The sequence below is a fragment of the Chelonoidis abingdonii genome, chromosome 17 (genome assembly GCF_003597395.2).
Source record: "Chelonoidis abingdonii isolate Lonesome George chromosome 17, CheloAbing_2.0, whole genome shotgun sequence".
Lineage (NCBI taxonomy): Eukaryota > Metazoa > Chordata > Testudines > Testudinidae > Chelonoidis > Chelonoidis abingdonii.
This window is the reverse complement of record NC_133785.1, coordinates 960,120-975,720: the sequence shown is the minus strand read 5'-3', so window position 1 is coordinate 975,720 and position 15,601 is coordinate 960,120. Positions and strand designations below refer to the sequence as shown.

Here is a 15,601-nt window from a genome sequence, read left to right as displayed (position 1 = left end):
GCTAGATGGTGACTGGCAGTAGCCACTGAGGCAAGATAGGGGATAGAGGTTGGGGGTTTCCCTGGGTGGGGAGACCCAGAGAGTGGGGGTACTGCCAGGGGGCAGCACCCAAGGTAAAGGGGCACTGGGGTCCGGGAGGGACACGGGGACCAGCGATAGGTGAGAGACACCAGCCTGCAGAGGGTGCTCCTTAGGCTAGAGGGCTAATTCCTGAGATGACCAGTAGGAGGTGCCACACCAGTGAGTCGCCACATCGCTACAGTTATAATAAATACAGCTAAACCCTAACACATGGGAAATTCACCTGCCTGATTTAAGGTCTCATTACAATTCAAAACTCAGCCCACCATCACTGAGAAGCTGGCTTAACCTTTTGAGGAAACCTACCCTCTTTTTACTGCTCTAAATTGAAACCAGGCCGAGCTTTGGGTTTCAAGGCAAAACTAGATGAAGAGCTCATGTAAATCAAAACAAAAGACTGTTTTCACACGGCCTCCTGTGAACTGGACAGAAACCAGTGAGTCTGGCACAGCATAATGTACTCCGCCAAGACATGGACAAAGGCCTAGTTCTGAGAGGCCCTGAATGCCCATGGGTACTCAGCACCTCAGGATCAGGCCCAAACTTGCTAATGACTTTTCATAGGATTTTGGGGATTAGTAACAATGCAACTCCCGCCACTATCTGCACCCTGAAAGAAACAGGAAAAGCCTTTTTTTTGACTTTGTGAGGAGTTTTTTTTTGTTTTTTTCCTCTTTTACCAAGAGCAGCTCCTTTTCTTTCCCCTTGACAAAAAAGGCTTTTTCTCACTAGGCTTGACTTGCAAATGCTGAGGATGTGCCATCTCCTCCAGAGAATGACAGGTTAACTACCAGGCCTTCTTTGGCTCAGGTCTGGGTTGTTACTCAGCCAAAAAAGGAAACTATTGAGGTGGAATCAACCTCACTACCATTGGACTTGTCTGCACAGCTCTCTTCCCAGGGCCTTTGAAACTCTAGTTTCAGACCATGATGAAAGACAGGAGCAGTGGAAATGGTACCCATAGGCTCCCTTGACTCTCCGATATGTTTGCCAGGAGATTTCCCGGGATTTGCTGGGACTGAGCAAGCAAACTGAATCCCCTCTCAGTTTCTGAATCTCACCTGCTCCATCCTCCCAGGCTGACCCAGTATCTCCCGTGGGCCTTTCCTAACATGGCTGTGGTGACCCCCGCCTCTATCGCTGCCTGAACATTAACCAGCATGAGCATCCAACTGGATGAAGAGCGAATGCCAGAAACCCCACATTTCTTACATCTCTGAGGTAGTGACAACAAGTCCTCTCTGGAGCGCCTTGACTGGGATACCTAACCCTTTGAAAGAAACACCTATGCTTCAAAGTAAACTTGCTCTGAACACTGGCCACCAACATCAAACAAGGAGTTAGGCTTTCAGACTTCTGCCTGCCATCTTTCACAGCCCAATGCTGGAGTTTAATGGGGATCAGGTTCCTGAATTTGGACTCAGTCAATGCCCATTCTGATGATGTGTAAAACATATTGAGGCATTACCAAGGCCATGCTTCACAAGGTACTTCAAAATGGTGAGAATATAAAGCCCTCCTCAAGCTCCTAGACTCTCCCAGTGATGCAGCTCTGACCTCCTTGGTCAAAGTTACAGTGAGAAGGCTACAAATGCAGGTGAAATCTCAAAATCGATTCCAGGGATGGTCACCCTTGGCCTAGCAGAAAAGGGGCAAAAGATCAGAGCTCCCAGATTCAGAATCATTTCTCCACTGCTTGGCCTGCTACATCTCCAGCAATATCACACCCTCTTGGCTATGTGAGCATAGGTAAGCAGCAATCAGTTACTAGCTCACAAGTCAAGATGTAAACTTGCACAGTACTTTGAAGTCTAATGCCACATCACAGCGTGGATCACCACCAGCAGGGACTGAACCTGAGACCTGTGGTTCTAAAAGCAAAAGCCTCTACTGCCTGAGCAAAGAGACCTCTCTCTACCAGCCATGCCTGCAGCAGGCTCATAACCTCTCTTCGTGTCCCACCCATCACCAGGGGGGAACATGGTGCTATACTGAGTTACACAAAGCAGATCTCCCCCACCACTGCTACCACCTTCACTATCAGAGGTAGAGAGTCTGTACCTGACAGAATGGTAGGCAGACACAGGGTTTGTGCTCAATGCTGGGAGAGGTTAACTTCATCACTCTGTGAGTCAGAGCTGCTACTGGAATGTTTCCTTCCCATTCCGCTGCAGGGTAGTTCCCTCTATCACCAATATGGTTAGATGGAATTACTCCTGGGCTCTGAAGCAGGAGATCTGAGAATGGCCAAGGCCGTATTTGTCATTCTCAAACCCACTGAAGATTCCTATCCATTTCCAGCCTCAAAGCCCTATGCTATCTAACAAAGATCCAAGCTTCTGATATGGATGTCATGAAAAACTTAAGTGACTTTAAACTAAGGGAGCTTCTTTGCAAAACCAAAAGCAAAGCCTTCCCCAGCACTCCCAATGATCCAAAGCCCAAATACTCCATAGGATTCTTGTATATTTTTGTTACACCTATTCAAAGCCAAGTCCAACTTGAGCCCCTGTTACTAACATCCGCTGATTTTGATGCAGCTATGTTCTGCTCTTCAATATATAGCAACTTGTGTACCCTTTATAAATATTAGCTTAAATATTTTTAGCTTAAGTATCTTAGACCCATAACAGTAACTTGAGAAATATACAGTATTATGCAAATGTGAATCTCTATAACCGTAACTTTTCAAGCCAGATACTTTTTTTCTTACATAAATCTTGTTAGCATAGAGAACAACAAAAACAGTGTGGTAAGGAGATCTATTTATCAAAGGATAGATTTCTTAAGGATGACCATTGGAGCATCTGCCTATGAGTTGAAAATTGTACTTATCTCTGTTTTCTTTCTCTCCCACATCTATACATTTGTCTACTTCCCATTGCATGCTGCTCTGCAAATGTGTAACACCCTAATTCCTTCTCTTGGAAAATCACATGTGCTGAACACGGATTGACATAAAGCTTGATCCTGCACCATTAAAGTTAATGGGAGTTTTCCCATCGACTTGAATGGGCACAGAATCAAACACCAAAGGGGGGAGGGGGACACACAGAAAACCCGCTTATTACCTTCTTACTGAAAAAGGTCTTGAATCTTATTAGTTATTTAAAGAGAGAGGATTGGATTGTTTAGGAGATGGTATCTGGATAAGGAATCTCTATCTTCTAAAGCTCTACTTTGAATACAGCCTGAGTCAGTATGGACCTAAGTTTCCATCTGATAGCTACTCCGCATGAGTTGGAAATGCACACGGCAAGAAAGCAGCATCACTGTGACTATTATTTGACAGTCTGTATCAGGACTGGATGATTACAGACTGAACAACTCACATTCCAAGAGGTGGCTTCTCCAGAGCACAATGAAGCATTTGGATGAGCCAAAGTATATTTATTATTTGTATTGCAACTGCAGCTAGGTGCTGCTGACATGGACCAGGACTTCACTGTGCTAGGTGTCATGCAAACACTAACAAAAAGCCAGTGATTTACCCCAGCTGTAGCTGTTCAGAGCAGGACTACACCCCCCTGAGCAATCTAGACAACTCCTTTTACAAGTACAAGATAGTCAATACTTACAAAGCAAATCAGTACTGTGTAAACAAGACCTCTGGTTATGTTCAATTACATTTCTGGTATGAGTCACAAGTCACCTCTCTGTACAAGTTCACTAGATTTGTAATGGATTAACTACTTAATAACTATTCTCTTTGCAAACTGCACTGCGGTTTTGTATATATAGATCACTAGGTCATTCTACATCCATGTAATTAAATGCCTGACACACAAAGCACATAATGGAACTGTAATCATCTGGTCATTCTAAATCTAATCCCTCAGTCCAGCCATTAGACAATAACCACAATTCTTCGTTTTTTTTAAACAAATATATTCCAAAATTTACTCAGTTCCTGATCATGTCTGCTAAATTCTGAAACTATAGAAGCCACAAATCTGTTTTAGGGCCTTTTATACTGATACAACGAAACTTGCCAATTTGCATTGATAATTGAGTGACGCGTTGTGCATTGCTGAACTTTGAAATTAATGAGCAAGCAAATAAGCATAATGGAAAAACAAGGCTAATGCATCATAAATCATACTTTACTCATTTAGTATGATAACTGTACAACAGTTTACTTTTAATTATCCTACACTACTAGTAAATGTACCATAATGTTGTTTGTAAAAATAATGAAGCCAAGACTTCTCCTCACTACTCTACTACAAAATCTTTCCTGAGAAGTGGGGAGGCGGCTGTATTTTGACATAAGGTATAATATAGGTGGATAAGTGAGATTCTAGTAGAAAAGACTACTCATCTTTTCTTAAATAAACTCTTGTGAGCATGGAGAAATACTCAAGCACTGTGGCAAGGAGATCTAATTATCAAAGGATAGTTTTGAAGGATGGCCACTGTATCCCTGGTCAGGGTGTCCATCAGATGAACCATACTTTCACATCTTGGCTGGTATTATTTCCCCTAACCAAACACTGACTAGCCTTCTGTATGTACCATCTTCCTGTATGTATGCTCCCAGCCTCCTCTCTCAGCTTGCAACACTTCTCATTTTCACATTCTACCTGCCTTGACAATAAGTAGGGGGCAGGTGTACGTACTGATGTGACTGTGGTACTTCAAGTGAGTACTCATACACAGCAGTTGACATGAACCTCTACAACAAATACCACACACATAGCCCCTGCCATGGAAAGCTCAGATAATTCACCATAGTGTGGCTAATTGAGCCCACGCTAAAGAAAATGGCACATGCTGACATGCAAGTAAATTATGTCAATGCAGAGCTCTCCCTTGGGAGCTGGTCCTAATACATGGCCTAATAGGTATTTCCCATGTCTAAGTGCTGTGATTAAGACTCCATACATGGAATAGCTTCAGAATAAGGTCCGGTCTGAAGATTACTGCGATAAGAACATGCCATTAAAATACTTAGTAATGTTAAAAAGTGACATTGTTTTAAAAACAATGGTCTCAATCTTTGCAAGTCCTAATGTACACTGTATCTTCCACAGAACAAATGTACAGTTATATATACACTTTGTAAAATTAATCATTACTGAACAATAATCAATTTTAATACAAAAAGTAAAAAAAATCACTAAAAAAAGCCTTCAGTTGGTCAATAGATATTCACTATCACTACATTAACTAGTAAATCAAAATCATGGAGAAACAAGACAGCCAACCATTTCTATTATTATTAGGGATGAGGAAATAATCGTAAGACTCTTCATTGTAAAATAATGAAAGACAATAACTAAAATACCAATTGTCATGCCAGCTTCCTAGAGATCCCCTGACCTGCTTACTTAATGTTCCTATAAAGTACCTGAATTTTAAATAGAGCCACACATCACTTTATTTTTTATTGTTATCAGCTAGATTCTGTACTGCACATTACTGGAAAATGTAAGGATTCATCCCATGAAACTATGATATAGTAAAACAGGGAGTGCCCTGGTAATGGGAAAGCTTTTACACCAAGTACCTACGCACGACAAGCACCAAAAAGAGGATAGATATTTAGAAATTCAATCATCCTCCCTAGCATACTCAGAGGAGGAGGGCTACCTAGCTGGAAAGACAGAATCTCTAGCCAGGTTCTTAGAATGTTAACCAGACCCTGAACAAGTAATATATGATGTATATTAACAGATTATTGCAACTTTGCCTTTATGAAAAGCTCATAGCAGTTATCTCAAATAATGTAAACTGGGCATCTCTTACAAGAAAAAGATGTGCTGAAGAACTAGATAACAAATATTTTAAATCACCTGCTCTCTCTCCCATCTTCTAGCAAATATGGATTTGATACTACTCTCTCTAAAGTCAGTGGCAAAACTTCCATGCACTGTAGAGGCGCAGGATTGAGCCCTATGTCAAAAAAATGTCTCCACAGAAAACAGAAAATGTTATTCACAGAACAGAACGTCTCCTTTCCATTATCCTATAACAGGTTAAACTCTTACTCTGACTTTCTTGCTATATGTGAGAACAGTTTCCAGTTGAGCTTTTCACATTGCTAAGGGCTGCAGGCAGGCCAGCTGGAACAATTGTATTGTGGGGTGCTGAGAGACATTGAATCAAACTGTAAATCCTGCACATAATGGAAACCACTTCAAACCAGGGGATGCTGCCACACCCCCAGCACCAGCACCTATGGCTTCAGGAGTCAGACTTAGCTGTGCATTGTCAAAAATACTTGAGGGTAATCCCACTTGAATGAAAGAAAAGTTTATGTACACTTACTCCCAGAATTCCATGACTGGAGATGTGGCATTTTGTAAAGAGAGTTGACTGCAGTTGCTCATATTAAGTTTCTGAAATTCCACACAGTTTTCTATAAAAGAACAAAAAAAAGTTTGCTATCATACCTGCAATACACTTGTCTGCTGAGAGTATGTTCATCATGTAATGCCACCAATCTAATTGTACTGACCCTAAGCAAGCAAAGGCTTTCCATGTATTTGAAAATAGTATGGAATTGTCAGTTCTGTAATAGTGTACTTTGATCGTCGAGTCACATCGACTCATCCCAGGAAGATATTCCTGCACAGCATGTTACATTCACCTACAGTACTTTTTGAATGAGAAGCTACAATTGCAAGAGCCAATGCAGTGTTTGAGGCAGAAGAAAGAAGCTTTGAACTGGTGTGACTGCTAGGGAGTTAAAATATACAGACCATGCCAACTGGCTAACTAAGGTTCTATTCCTAATGCCAACAGTTGGCTCAGGAATCACTTTCTGCCAGCAACGTGTCCACTGGCCGTAATATGGCAAGTGAGAAAGTTACTCTCTGGTGTGCTTTTAGGGGGAAATAGATGACAAGATCAAAGCAGCTCAGCATTATTGAGCTGACACATACTATTCGAACAATGAGCAGTACTGGCAAGGTGTCACTGCATAGAGGTGAAAAAGGACACTGAAGCCTACCACCCCTATCAGGCCTGATCCTAGATTCTTAACATATCCAAATGGACTTCAGAGAGTATTTTAGGTGTGCATGGAATGCAGGATTGGGCCCAATGGAAGTGAGTCAAAGCCATAAAGCCACAGTAGGGTATGAGAATAGGGTGAAGGCAAACAGTAACATAAGGAGTGGAAAGGGGTGGGGGGGGGCAATCGATGGTATGAAAACTACAACCAATACATAGTACTAGAGGATGAAAGTATTAGTGGGCATTCAGTTCAACAAACCATTATAATCTTCCTTTCAAGTGAAATTTAAGCATTCAGACTGATAAAGGAATATCCATGTTACGACAAACATTCCAAATACAGGGCCCTATCCTGCAAACCCTCACTCACACAACCAGTCAGTCAAACAGTCCTATTTGTGCAGCTGAGGGCTAGCAGGAGTGGGCCCAGGTATAGTCAGAAAAATACAATACAACAAAGTTATAGATCTCTGAATAAAAAATTCAGATACAAAGATCCTTACTCAATTTTTTCCTCAGCATTTAAGCAGGCAAGACACACACTGGTTTCACCGGGAGTTTGTCTGAATAAGGACTGAGGAAAAACCGAGAGCCATATTGTGCCATCAGTTTTTAAGCTGAACTCCCTGAGTGTAAAAAAGTGAAAGTATGATACGGTCCTGAGTGGCGATCCCAGGATTTAGCCCATAGCATCTTTCAGAATTAAGAAAAGCCTAGGACTTCTGATCCTGTACAGTATCATTACATTTGACAAGAACAAATGTCTATACAATGCCAAGAAAAAAACAAACAACAAAAACAACACACCACAAAAGCATGAGCAAGATTCTACACCAAGACTCTTCAGTAAACGCTGGTAAATATTGTGGGCCAAATTCTCTGCTGATGTGATTTTCACATTTCCATTGATTTCAATGGAACTAAGCCAATTTCTACTAGCAAAAAATTTGGCCCCTAGAGTTTAATTTACCAATCAATTACTTTTAAGTATTTCTATAGTTATTAAGTTTGCTGGGGACATACCTGTATTCCATTCATGGCCACAAGTGGCCCAAGGGAGCTCTGTGGTAAAGCAGTTAAATAGATAGAAGATAGCCCATGCTAAAATGATGATGTAATAAATATTTAAATGTGCTTCAATAACTTGAGTAGCATATCCAATACCTGGAGAAAAAAAATACAGAAAAGAAACTAATTACAGAAACCGTTTGCTTTTTAAACCAAGACCACATTTTTTTCTGCATTTTGATTAACATTATTTTTGCTCACACACATAATGCATTTAAAAAAATAGAACAAAGAACTGGCTGTTACCTTCAAACAGCGGGCAAACTTTTCTCCAACATGTAATACCTCCTTCACTAGTAAACTGTCCCAGGGCGGTCTCCAGGAAAAATACTGGTATTCCACAGCAAATAAAGAAAATCACATATGGAATGAGGAAAGCACCTACAAGCAAACATCAATGGGGAGCTGGTTAGAGAAAACAAGGATCCTTGAAAGAAAAGTGAAAAATGTGCTTCTCTTAACAAAGGAAGGATCCTACAAACCCTCACTCCTTTGGGTAGTACCACTGAAGCCAATGGAGGAAGCACAACTCATGGGAGAAAGGGTCAGGTCCTAAATTCTGAAAATTAATTTCAATGGGTCAGTCTATTCACTTTACTCTTACAGTATTGTCTAGAGGACAAGACACCTGCATCTACTTTCCAGTTTACTCTCACACTTCTTGTATATCATGGGCAAGTCACTTATCCATCTTATGCCTCAGTTCTCCATCTGTAAAATGGGACTAATACTTCCCTGCCTCACAGGGGTATTGTGAAGATAAAATCCATTACGAATTGTGAGGCACTGGATATTACGATGGTGAGGATCATATAGATAGACAGAGAACCAATGGGACTATTTACAGGATTTAGCCTTTGATCAGAAGAAGATATATACCAGAGATTAAAATTTTAACTTCACACACTAGAAAAACAACAAAGCATCCATGCTCTTTCTGAGCTTCCCACAGGAAAGATTAAATACAAAATACGTAATATATAAGTGCAGTCTAGTGCCAAGGAGTTGCACAGTAGCAAATACCATTCTTTCCTTTATTGACTAAGGCAGGGGTAGGCAACCTATGGCACGTGTGCTGAAGGCAGCACGCAAGCTGATTTTCAGTGGCACTCACACTGCCTGGATCCTGGCCACCAGTCCGAGGGGCTCTGCATTTTAATTTAATTTTAAATGAAGCTTCTTAAACATTTTTAAAACCTTATTTACTTTACATACAACAATAGTTTAGATATATATTATAGACTTATAGAAAGACACCTTCTAAAAACATTAAAATGTATTACCAGCACAGAAAACCTTAAATTAGACTAATAAATGAAGACTCGGCACACCATTTCTGAAAGGTTGCCGACCCCTGGACTAAGGTCAGGGGCGTCTCCTTGGGGCAGCATGCCGTGGCGGGCGTCTGACGGTCGCCAGGAGGGCGGCAGGCAGCTTTGGTGGACCTCCTGCAGGCATGCCTGTGGAGGGTCCGGTGGAGCCGCGGGACCAGCAGACCCTCTGCAGGCACGCCTGTGGGAGGTCCACCGGAGCCGCAGGACCAGCGACCAGCCTCCCGTGGCATGCCACCCTGCTTGGGGCAGCGAAATGTCTAGAGCCGCCCTGACTAAAGTATAGCAGAAATAAAATACATTGCTGTAATTTAAACTTTGGAAACAAACACTCCTTTAATATTTAATCATATTGTAAAATATTTACATTGAACATGTGCAAAAATGGAGTGATAAATATTATCAGAAAGGGTTATACATTAACAGAGGTGAGAAAGGGAAACTGTATTAGATCAAATTCTCATCTCAACTGCATTTGGTCCAATCCTCATGGAGAAAAACAAGATGAAGCCTTTTCACTGCAAAGAGAACAAGTGAGAAGAGAAGACACAGAAAAAGAGCTCCATCCAGCACACTACTCTGCTAATGAGTCCAGAGGTGAGTTATAGCACACAAAGACTGCAGGTTTAGAGCCAAGCAAGGGAAGAAGAAAATACATCTGGAGGAGGAAGGGATACCAAAGATGGTTAATAAACACAGTGATGGATCAGATGATTCATACTTAAACCAGGTGAACTAATACTCATAAAGGACCTAATTTTCTGCCACTTTTACTCACATGGTGTAGTGCCTGTGAAAAGTTCCACTGACTTCTGGAGGGCTACTGGCAGAATAAGGCACTACTCACCATGAGTTAGGATGGCAGAATCTAGGTCTCAATGTATTGCCTGCAGTTCCTGAACATACAACCCTGGCATACTTTAATTGGAGCTTCATTTAAGACTAAATGAAATAATTAAACCAATAGGAGGTCTATTTCAAAGTGCCAAAGTTACATTCCCTTTTTTTCTTCAGTATGTATTTTAAAATATTGCCACCCACAGCACATGCTACTCCACCTCTCCTACACACTGCAGAGCTTTAGTAGCAATGGCTTCTCCCTCAGCCAGGTCTCTGAAAATGCAAGTATCTTTACTGACTGGCCTTTTTAGACTGTATCTCCAATAATATGAGTTTACTTTCTGAATCTTCACAGCCTACCAAATGTTTCTGAACTTTGTTTCAGGACAACTTTTTAGTTGTATAAATAACCAGGGATTCTGTGTATTAATCATAAAAAAAAGCAGAGGAAATTGCAATGTTGAATTATGTTTCGCTCCCTTGGATCTAGAACAGGAGATAAAACAAAGTATGCCTGCTTTTCAGAAGTATAGCATGACATCATGTGCACCTGCAACTTCAGTCTGCAGACCCATAACTAAAGAGACGTCTCTTCAGGGACCACTCACTCTCCCAACCTCTCTAATGCATGGTTTCTCCAAATACTTAATTCTGCAGATCCCTCCAGTAAAACCTCCACGGTTTGAGAATTGCTGGTCTTGGTCAAATCCTGCTTGGCGTACTCAAATGCATAGTCCTGATGACTTTAGCGTAAGTACCTGTTTAAGTCAGGAGTATGAGATCTGACTCTCTGGGACTGATTCTCTTCTCACTTACACCAGTTTTATGCTGATCTGACTCCACTGACTTCAACAGATTTACACCAGTGTAACTGAGAGGAGAACCACGCTTTCTACTCTCCACATAAACAATCAGTCAGCCAACTAAACAATAACTGATCTAAAATTCTAAAAGGCAATTTATCTAACTAGACAATCAGCTATCACCAATAAGCCACATTCCTATGCTCATAAACAAACTGAGATACTTAAAACTGCTCTTTCACAAATCCTGATCTGCATTTTACACATAGATGCAGAAACTATGTATAAAACAAGCCAAATTTTGATCTCAGTTACAGCATGGCACCTACGCTCTGTGGTGCACAAAGTGCTGAGAGCAGATTGGGTGAAATCCTGGCCTCACGGAAGGTAACAAAATATTGCCATTGGCATCAATGGTGCCAGGATTTTGTCAATTTTTTTTCATTACATTCTGTCTTTAGCATGCTGGAGTTTGTTGTTTATTTTAAATGTGTTGCCATCTAATTACACAGCAAACATGACTGAAGTATTTTCAAAGTGAAGGTAACATTGGTGAAAATGGCAATTTCACATTTTGACTGGCTAGAATATGTAGATGTAACTAACAAGTATGTAAAGGTTACCATGGGAAACAGGGGTGTGTTCAAAATGTTATTATTTCTCAAAGTTTTCTTCTACCTTCTCAGAAAAACCCTTGGGACAATTCTTATAAATTAGCATCAGATATGTTCTGCGTTTCATGTCCAGATTGTTATCTTTATATAATAAAAGCACTACTAGAAATCAGCATGCACCATCTTAAGAATAGCGGAGTTCTTTTTTTCTCATTTTTGCCAAAAATGCAGGAATAAAAGGAACTAAAGCCAAATTACAAAGTAAACACACCTACTACTGCACAGTAGTTTTTAGAACTGTACCAAACAAAAATGGGTCAGGATTATCCTGTGGATCATCCAGTGGAGTGACAATGGAGATAAATTTGGCATTGTTGGCAGAGAAAACCTACTGATGAATAGGTCTTTTTATGCATGTGTACATCTCAGTTACCAAGCCCATTGCTTTCTTCCTAAGCCATCTGCTTTTACTACTGTTTTAGGCCTGAATTGGAAGAGTGTCTGTACCCAGCTGACCATATTCCTACACTACTTTTTATTTTGATTAATCATTTTTCCACTGGTCGCTATACCATAGATGTAGTGTTTATTCATAACTGTATTATATCCTATGCGTTTCAAACAAGCTATAAATAAGACCTAAAATATGCTATGTTGTTGCATAACTTTAATTTGTGCTTTTCTCCCATAAGTTACATTCTTTGATTGTGTTCCACAATTTCATGTATCTAATGTTATGTCTAATATTTAATAAAGTGACTAGTATCCTTTCTGCAACTAACAAATTCAACCTCCTTTTCTACTCTGTCTGGGGAGCAAATAAGCAAACGAAGTTGGGTGCAATTTATTTAAAGGGACTCTGATTTAACAGAGAACAAATCAATGATGCAGGTATGATAAGAAAACAATCCTCCTAAAAGTTTAGTCCTAGATTGCCATGTAGCCATTAAACCATTTAAAGAAAACCATTTGTACTTTGCAAAGTACCTTGTTTTGGAAAATGCACAATTACTTATTGTAGCTGTTTCTAATAGGATTGGTTTTTTGTTCTCGTTTTGTTTAGTTTTGAGAGCATAAGCATGTGTATATGTTTACATGCACAAAAACATACAGTATATAGTCCCATTTTAAAAGTGAACTAGTTTCTTTTTCATGAGATGTTTGTACTAAAATGGGACCACATGGGTGAAAATAGTTTTGAGTCACATAGGCCATTTTTGTACAATGTGGTTTCCACTTAATTTCACAAGATTTTGTAAGTGCATTACTGTCTTCACAAAAACATGACATTTCTCAGATGCAAAAAACTTGCAAAAGGAAAGTGAAAACATTTTGCAAAAAAAATAAGTAAAATGTTCCATAATTTTTCACAGCCACACAATGCTTAATGCTTCTATAGCAGTGTGAGCCCTGAAGTCATCTTACAAATACCCATTTTTTACAACCAATGCAAGAAGTCACGGCAAAGCATTTGTTTACTGTTTATTTACCCAGTGTTTATGGTGAGCTGTGAATCTATATGTGATGCCATCTTACCTCCTCCATTCTTGTAGCAAAGATATGGGAATCTCCACACATTTCCCAACCCAATAATCTCCCCTGCCACAGAAAGCACAAATTCAACCTTATTGTTCCAGTGGCCTCTTTCGTGCACTTTCTTATCGTTGCTGTGGACCAGGCTGGTACTTGAGGCTTCAGGGTCCAAAGCATCTTCTGGCTTGCCATTAATTATGGGAATAGTCTTTTCAGCGGTCATGACTCTGTCCAGCCTGGGGGGAAAAGGATAAGAAAGAAGTATGGATTTTTAAATCACTTTCACACAACAACAAACGACTACTCACAAATCCCTCATCTGATCTTTGGCTCTGCATGTCCTATAACATACAGGGATTTGCTAGAAGGTGCTAAAAGTGAAGGAGATGGCAATTTTGCTAGATCAGACAAGTTACCCCCACCCCCCAAAAGGTGGATGGTGTGGGATCGTTAAGGTGCAGTAAAGAGAATTAACGACTCCCAAACGGCCACCTTTCAGCAATCCCTCCTCTTGCTAGGATCCCAGCTCTGCAAACCTCTCAGCCATCACAGATATCAGCCCAAACACATCTGACCTGCAGCCTCACACACCTTCCAGCTCAACACAGATACAAGGGGGAAGGGGATGAAAGGCTCCTAGGCTCCCCGGAAGAGCAGGTGCCCCACTACTCACCCAGGGCTCTGCCTGTACTGATGGGAGAGGGGCAGGGTCGCTGGATCTCGGCTGGTTTCTGAGCGGATCCCCGTGGGCTGCCACTATCAGCCCTGTTGCACTGGAACCGAGAAGCTGCAGGCGCCCGGCGGCGGCGCAAGCAGAGGACGGAGGGTGCAAGGAGGAAGACAGCCAGGGGCGCCTTATCCGCTCTCTGTCAGCTGCTCCCTGGCTGCAGGGGATGGGACGCTCCCTGCTACCCACGCGGCGGCGGCGAATTTGCAACTGCTTAGCCTTTCCCCGAGCGATGGTATAACACCCGCCTCCCCCCTCCACCCAGCGCCGTCTGCCCACCACCTCCTCCGCCCTGCATCGCATCTGGAGCATCCCCAGCCCGCTCGCTACCCCGCCCCCTACCACTGACCATCAGCCCCCCTCCCCTTTCCAGTGGTGTGTGTTGGGGAGGGGGCTGAGAGCTCCAGGCGAGGCAGGCAGCCCGCACCCAGCCCCAAGGAGCAGCCCGGTAGAGGGGACAAGGGCGGGGCGGGGGTGGTCACTGCACCAGCTTCCAGCTGTGTTTGTCAGGGGAGAACCTGGGTGCTGCTGGCAGCAGTGGGAAGAGCTGGAACCCCCAGCCAAACCCAGTTCTGGAAGGGCTTAGAACCCCAACCCTTGCAGCAGCTGCTGTTTATTATTAATCAGTTACTACTAGGGTGAAGGAAGCACCAGGGCTAGTTAGGTCCCGTCCTACCCAGTGGGATCCCCCACAATTAGCAGGCATCCTCTGCTCTTTAGAGTCTTTCTGTCCCTGGGCAGCTGGTATCCAGTGCTGCCTGCATCTCTTTCTGATTCCCTGACACCCCCCACACACACACCATTACTGCCACCCCTTAGGCCTGGCACAGCCTCCATCCTGCCTGGGTGGCAGATGCTGGTCCTGTTCTTTCTCAAAATCTTGCCTCACAACTCATTCCTCATGGGCACAGCTTCCATCACTGCCAACCTGCGCTCCAGCTCGGGGCAACGGTCCCACCCATCTCTGATCTTTCTTAATGCACCTTTAATTAATACCCAAACCTAACAAAGAATCATAGAATCATGGGACTGGAGGGACCTCAAGAGGTCACCTAGTCCAGTCCTCTGCACTCATGGCAGGTCTAAGTATTATCTAGACCATCCCTGACAGACAGATATCTAACCCGCTCTTAAAAATCTCCAATGATGGAGATTCCTCAACCTCCCTAGGCAATTTATTCCAGTGCTTAAGCACCCTAACAGTTAAGAAGTTTTTCCTAATGTCCAACCTTGCTGCAATTTAAGGCCATTATTTCTTGTCCTATCCTCAGAGGTTAAGAGCAACAATTTTTCTCCCTTTTCCTTGTAAGAATCTTTTATGTACTTGAAAACTGTTATGTCCCCTCCCAGTCTTCTCTGTTCCAGACTAAATAAACCCAATTTTTTCAATCTTCCCTTATAGATCATGTTTTCTAGACCTTTAATCATTTTTGTTGCTGTTCTCTGGACTTTCTCCAATTTGTCCACATTGTTCCTGAAATGTAGAACTGGACACAATACTCCAGTTGAGGCCTAATCAGTGTGAAGTAGAGTGGAAGAATAACTTTTCATGTCTTGCTTACAACACTCCTACTAATACATCCCAGAATAATGTTTGGTTTTTTTGCAACAGCATTACACTGTTGACTCATATTTAGCTTGTGA

The 15,601-nt window shown here is 42.0% G+C and overlaps 1 protein-coding gene across 1 annotated transcript in view; it reads right to left on the bottom strand.

Moving 5' to 3' along the window:
- The window catches only part of SLC6A11 (solute carrier family 6 member 11), a 194,977-nt gene extending 180,772 nt beyond the window's left edge, over positions 1-14,205 (bottom strand). The window contains exons 1-5 of the mRNA XM_075073420.1: positions 13,904-14,205; positions 13,234-13,466; positions 8,356-8,490; positions 8,065-8,205; positions 6,352-6,442 (exon numbers count right to left, since the gene is read on the bottom strand). Coding sequence (XP_074929521.1) covers positions 6,352-6,442; positions 8,065-8,205; positions 8,356-8,490; positions 13,234-13,453 — 587 coding nt within the window. The 5' untranslated portion in view covers positions 13,454-13,466; positions 13,904-14,205. The remainder of the gene's footprint in view (positions 1-6,351; positions 6,443-8,064; positions 8,206-8,355; positions 8,491-13,233; positions 13,467-13,903) is intronic.
- Positions 14,206-15,601: the final 1,396 nt, after the last annotated feature.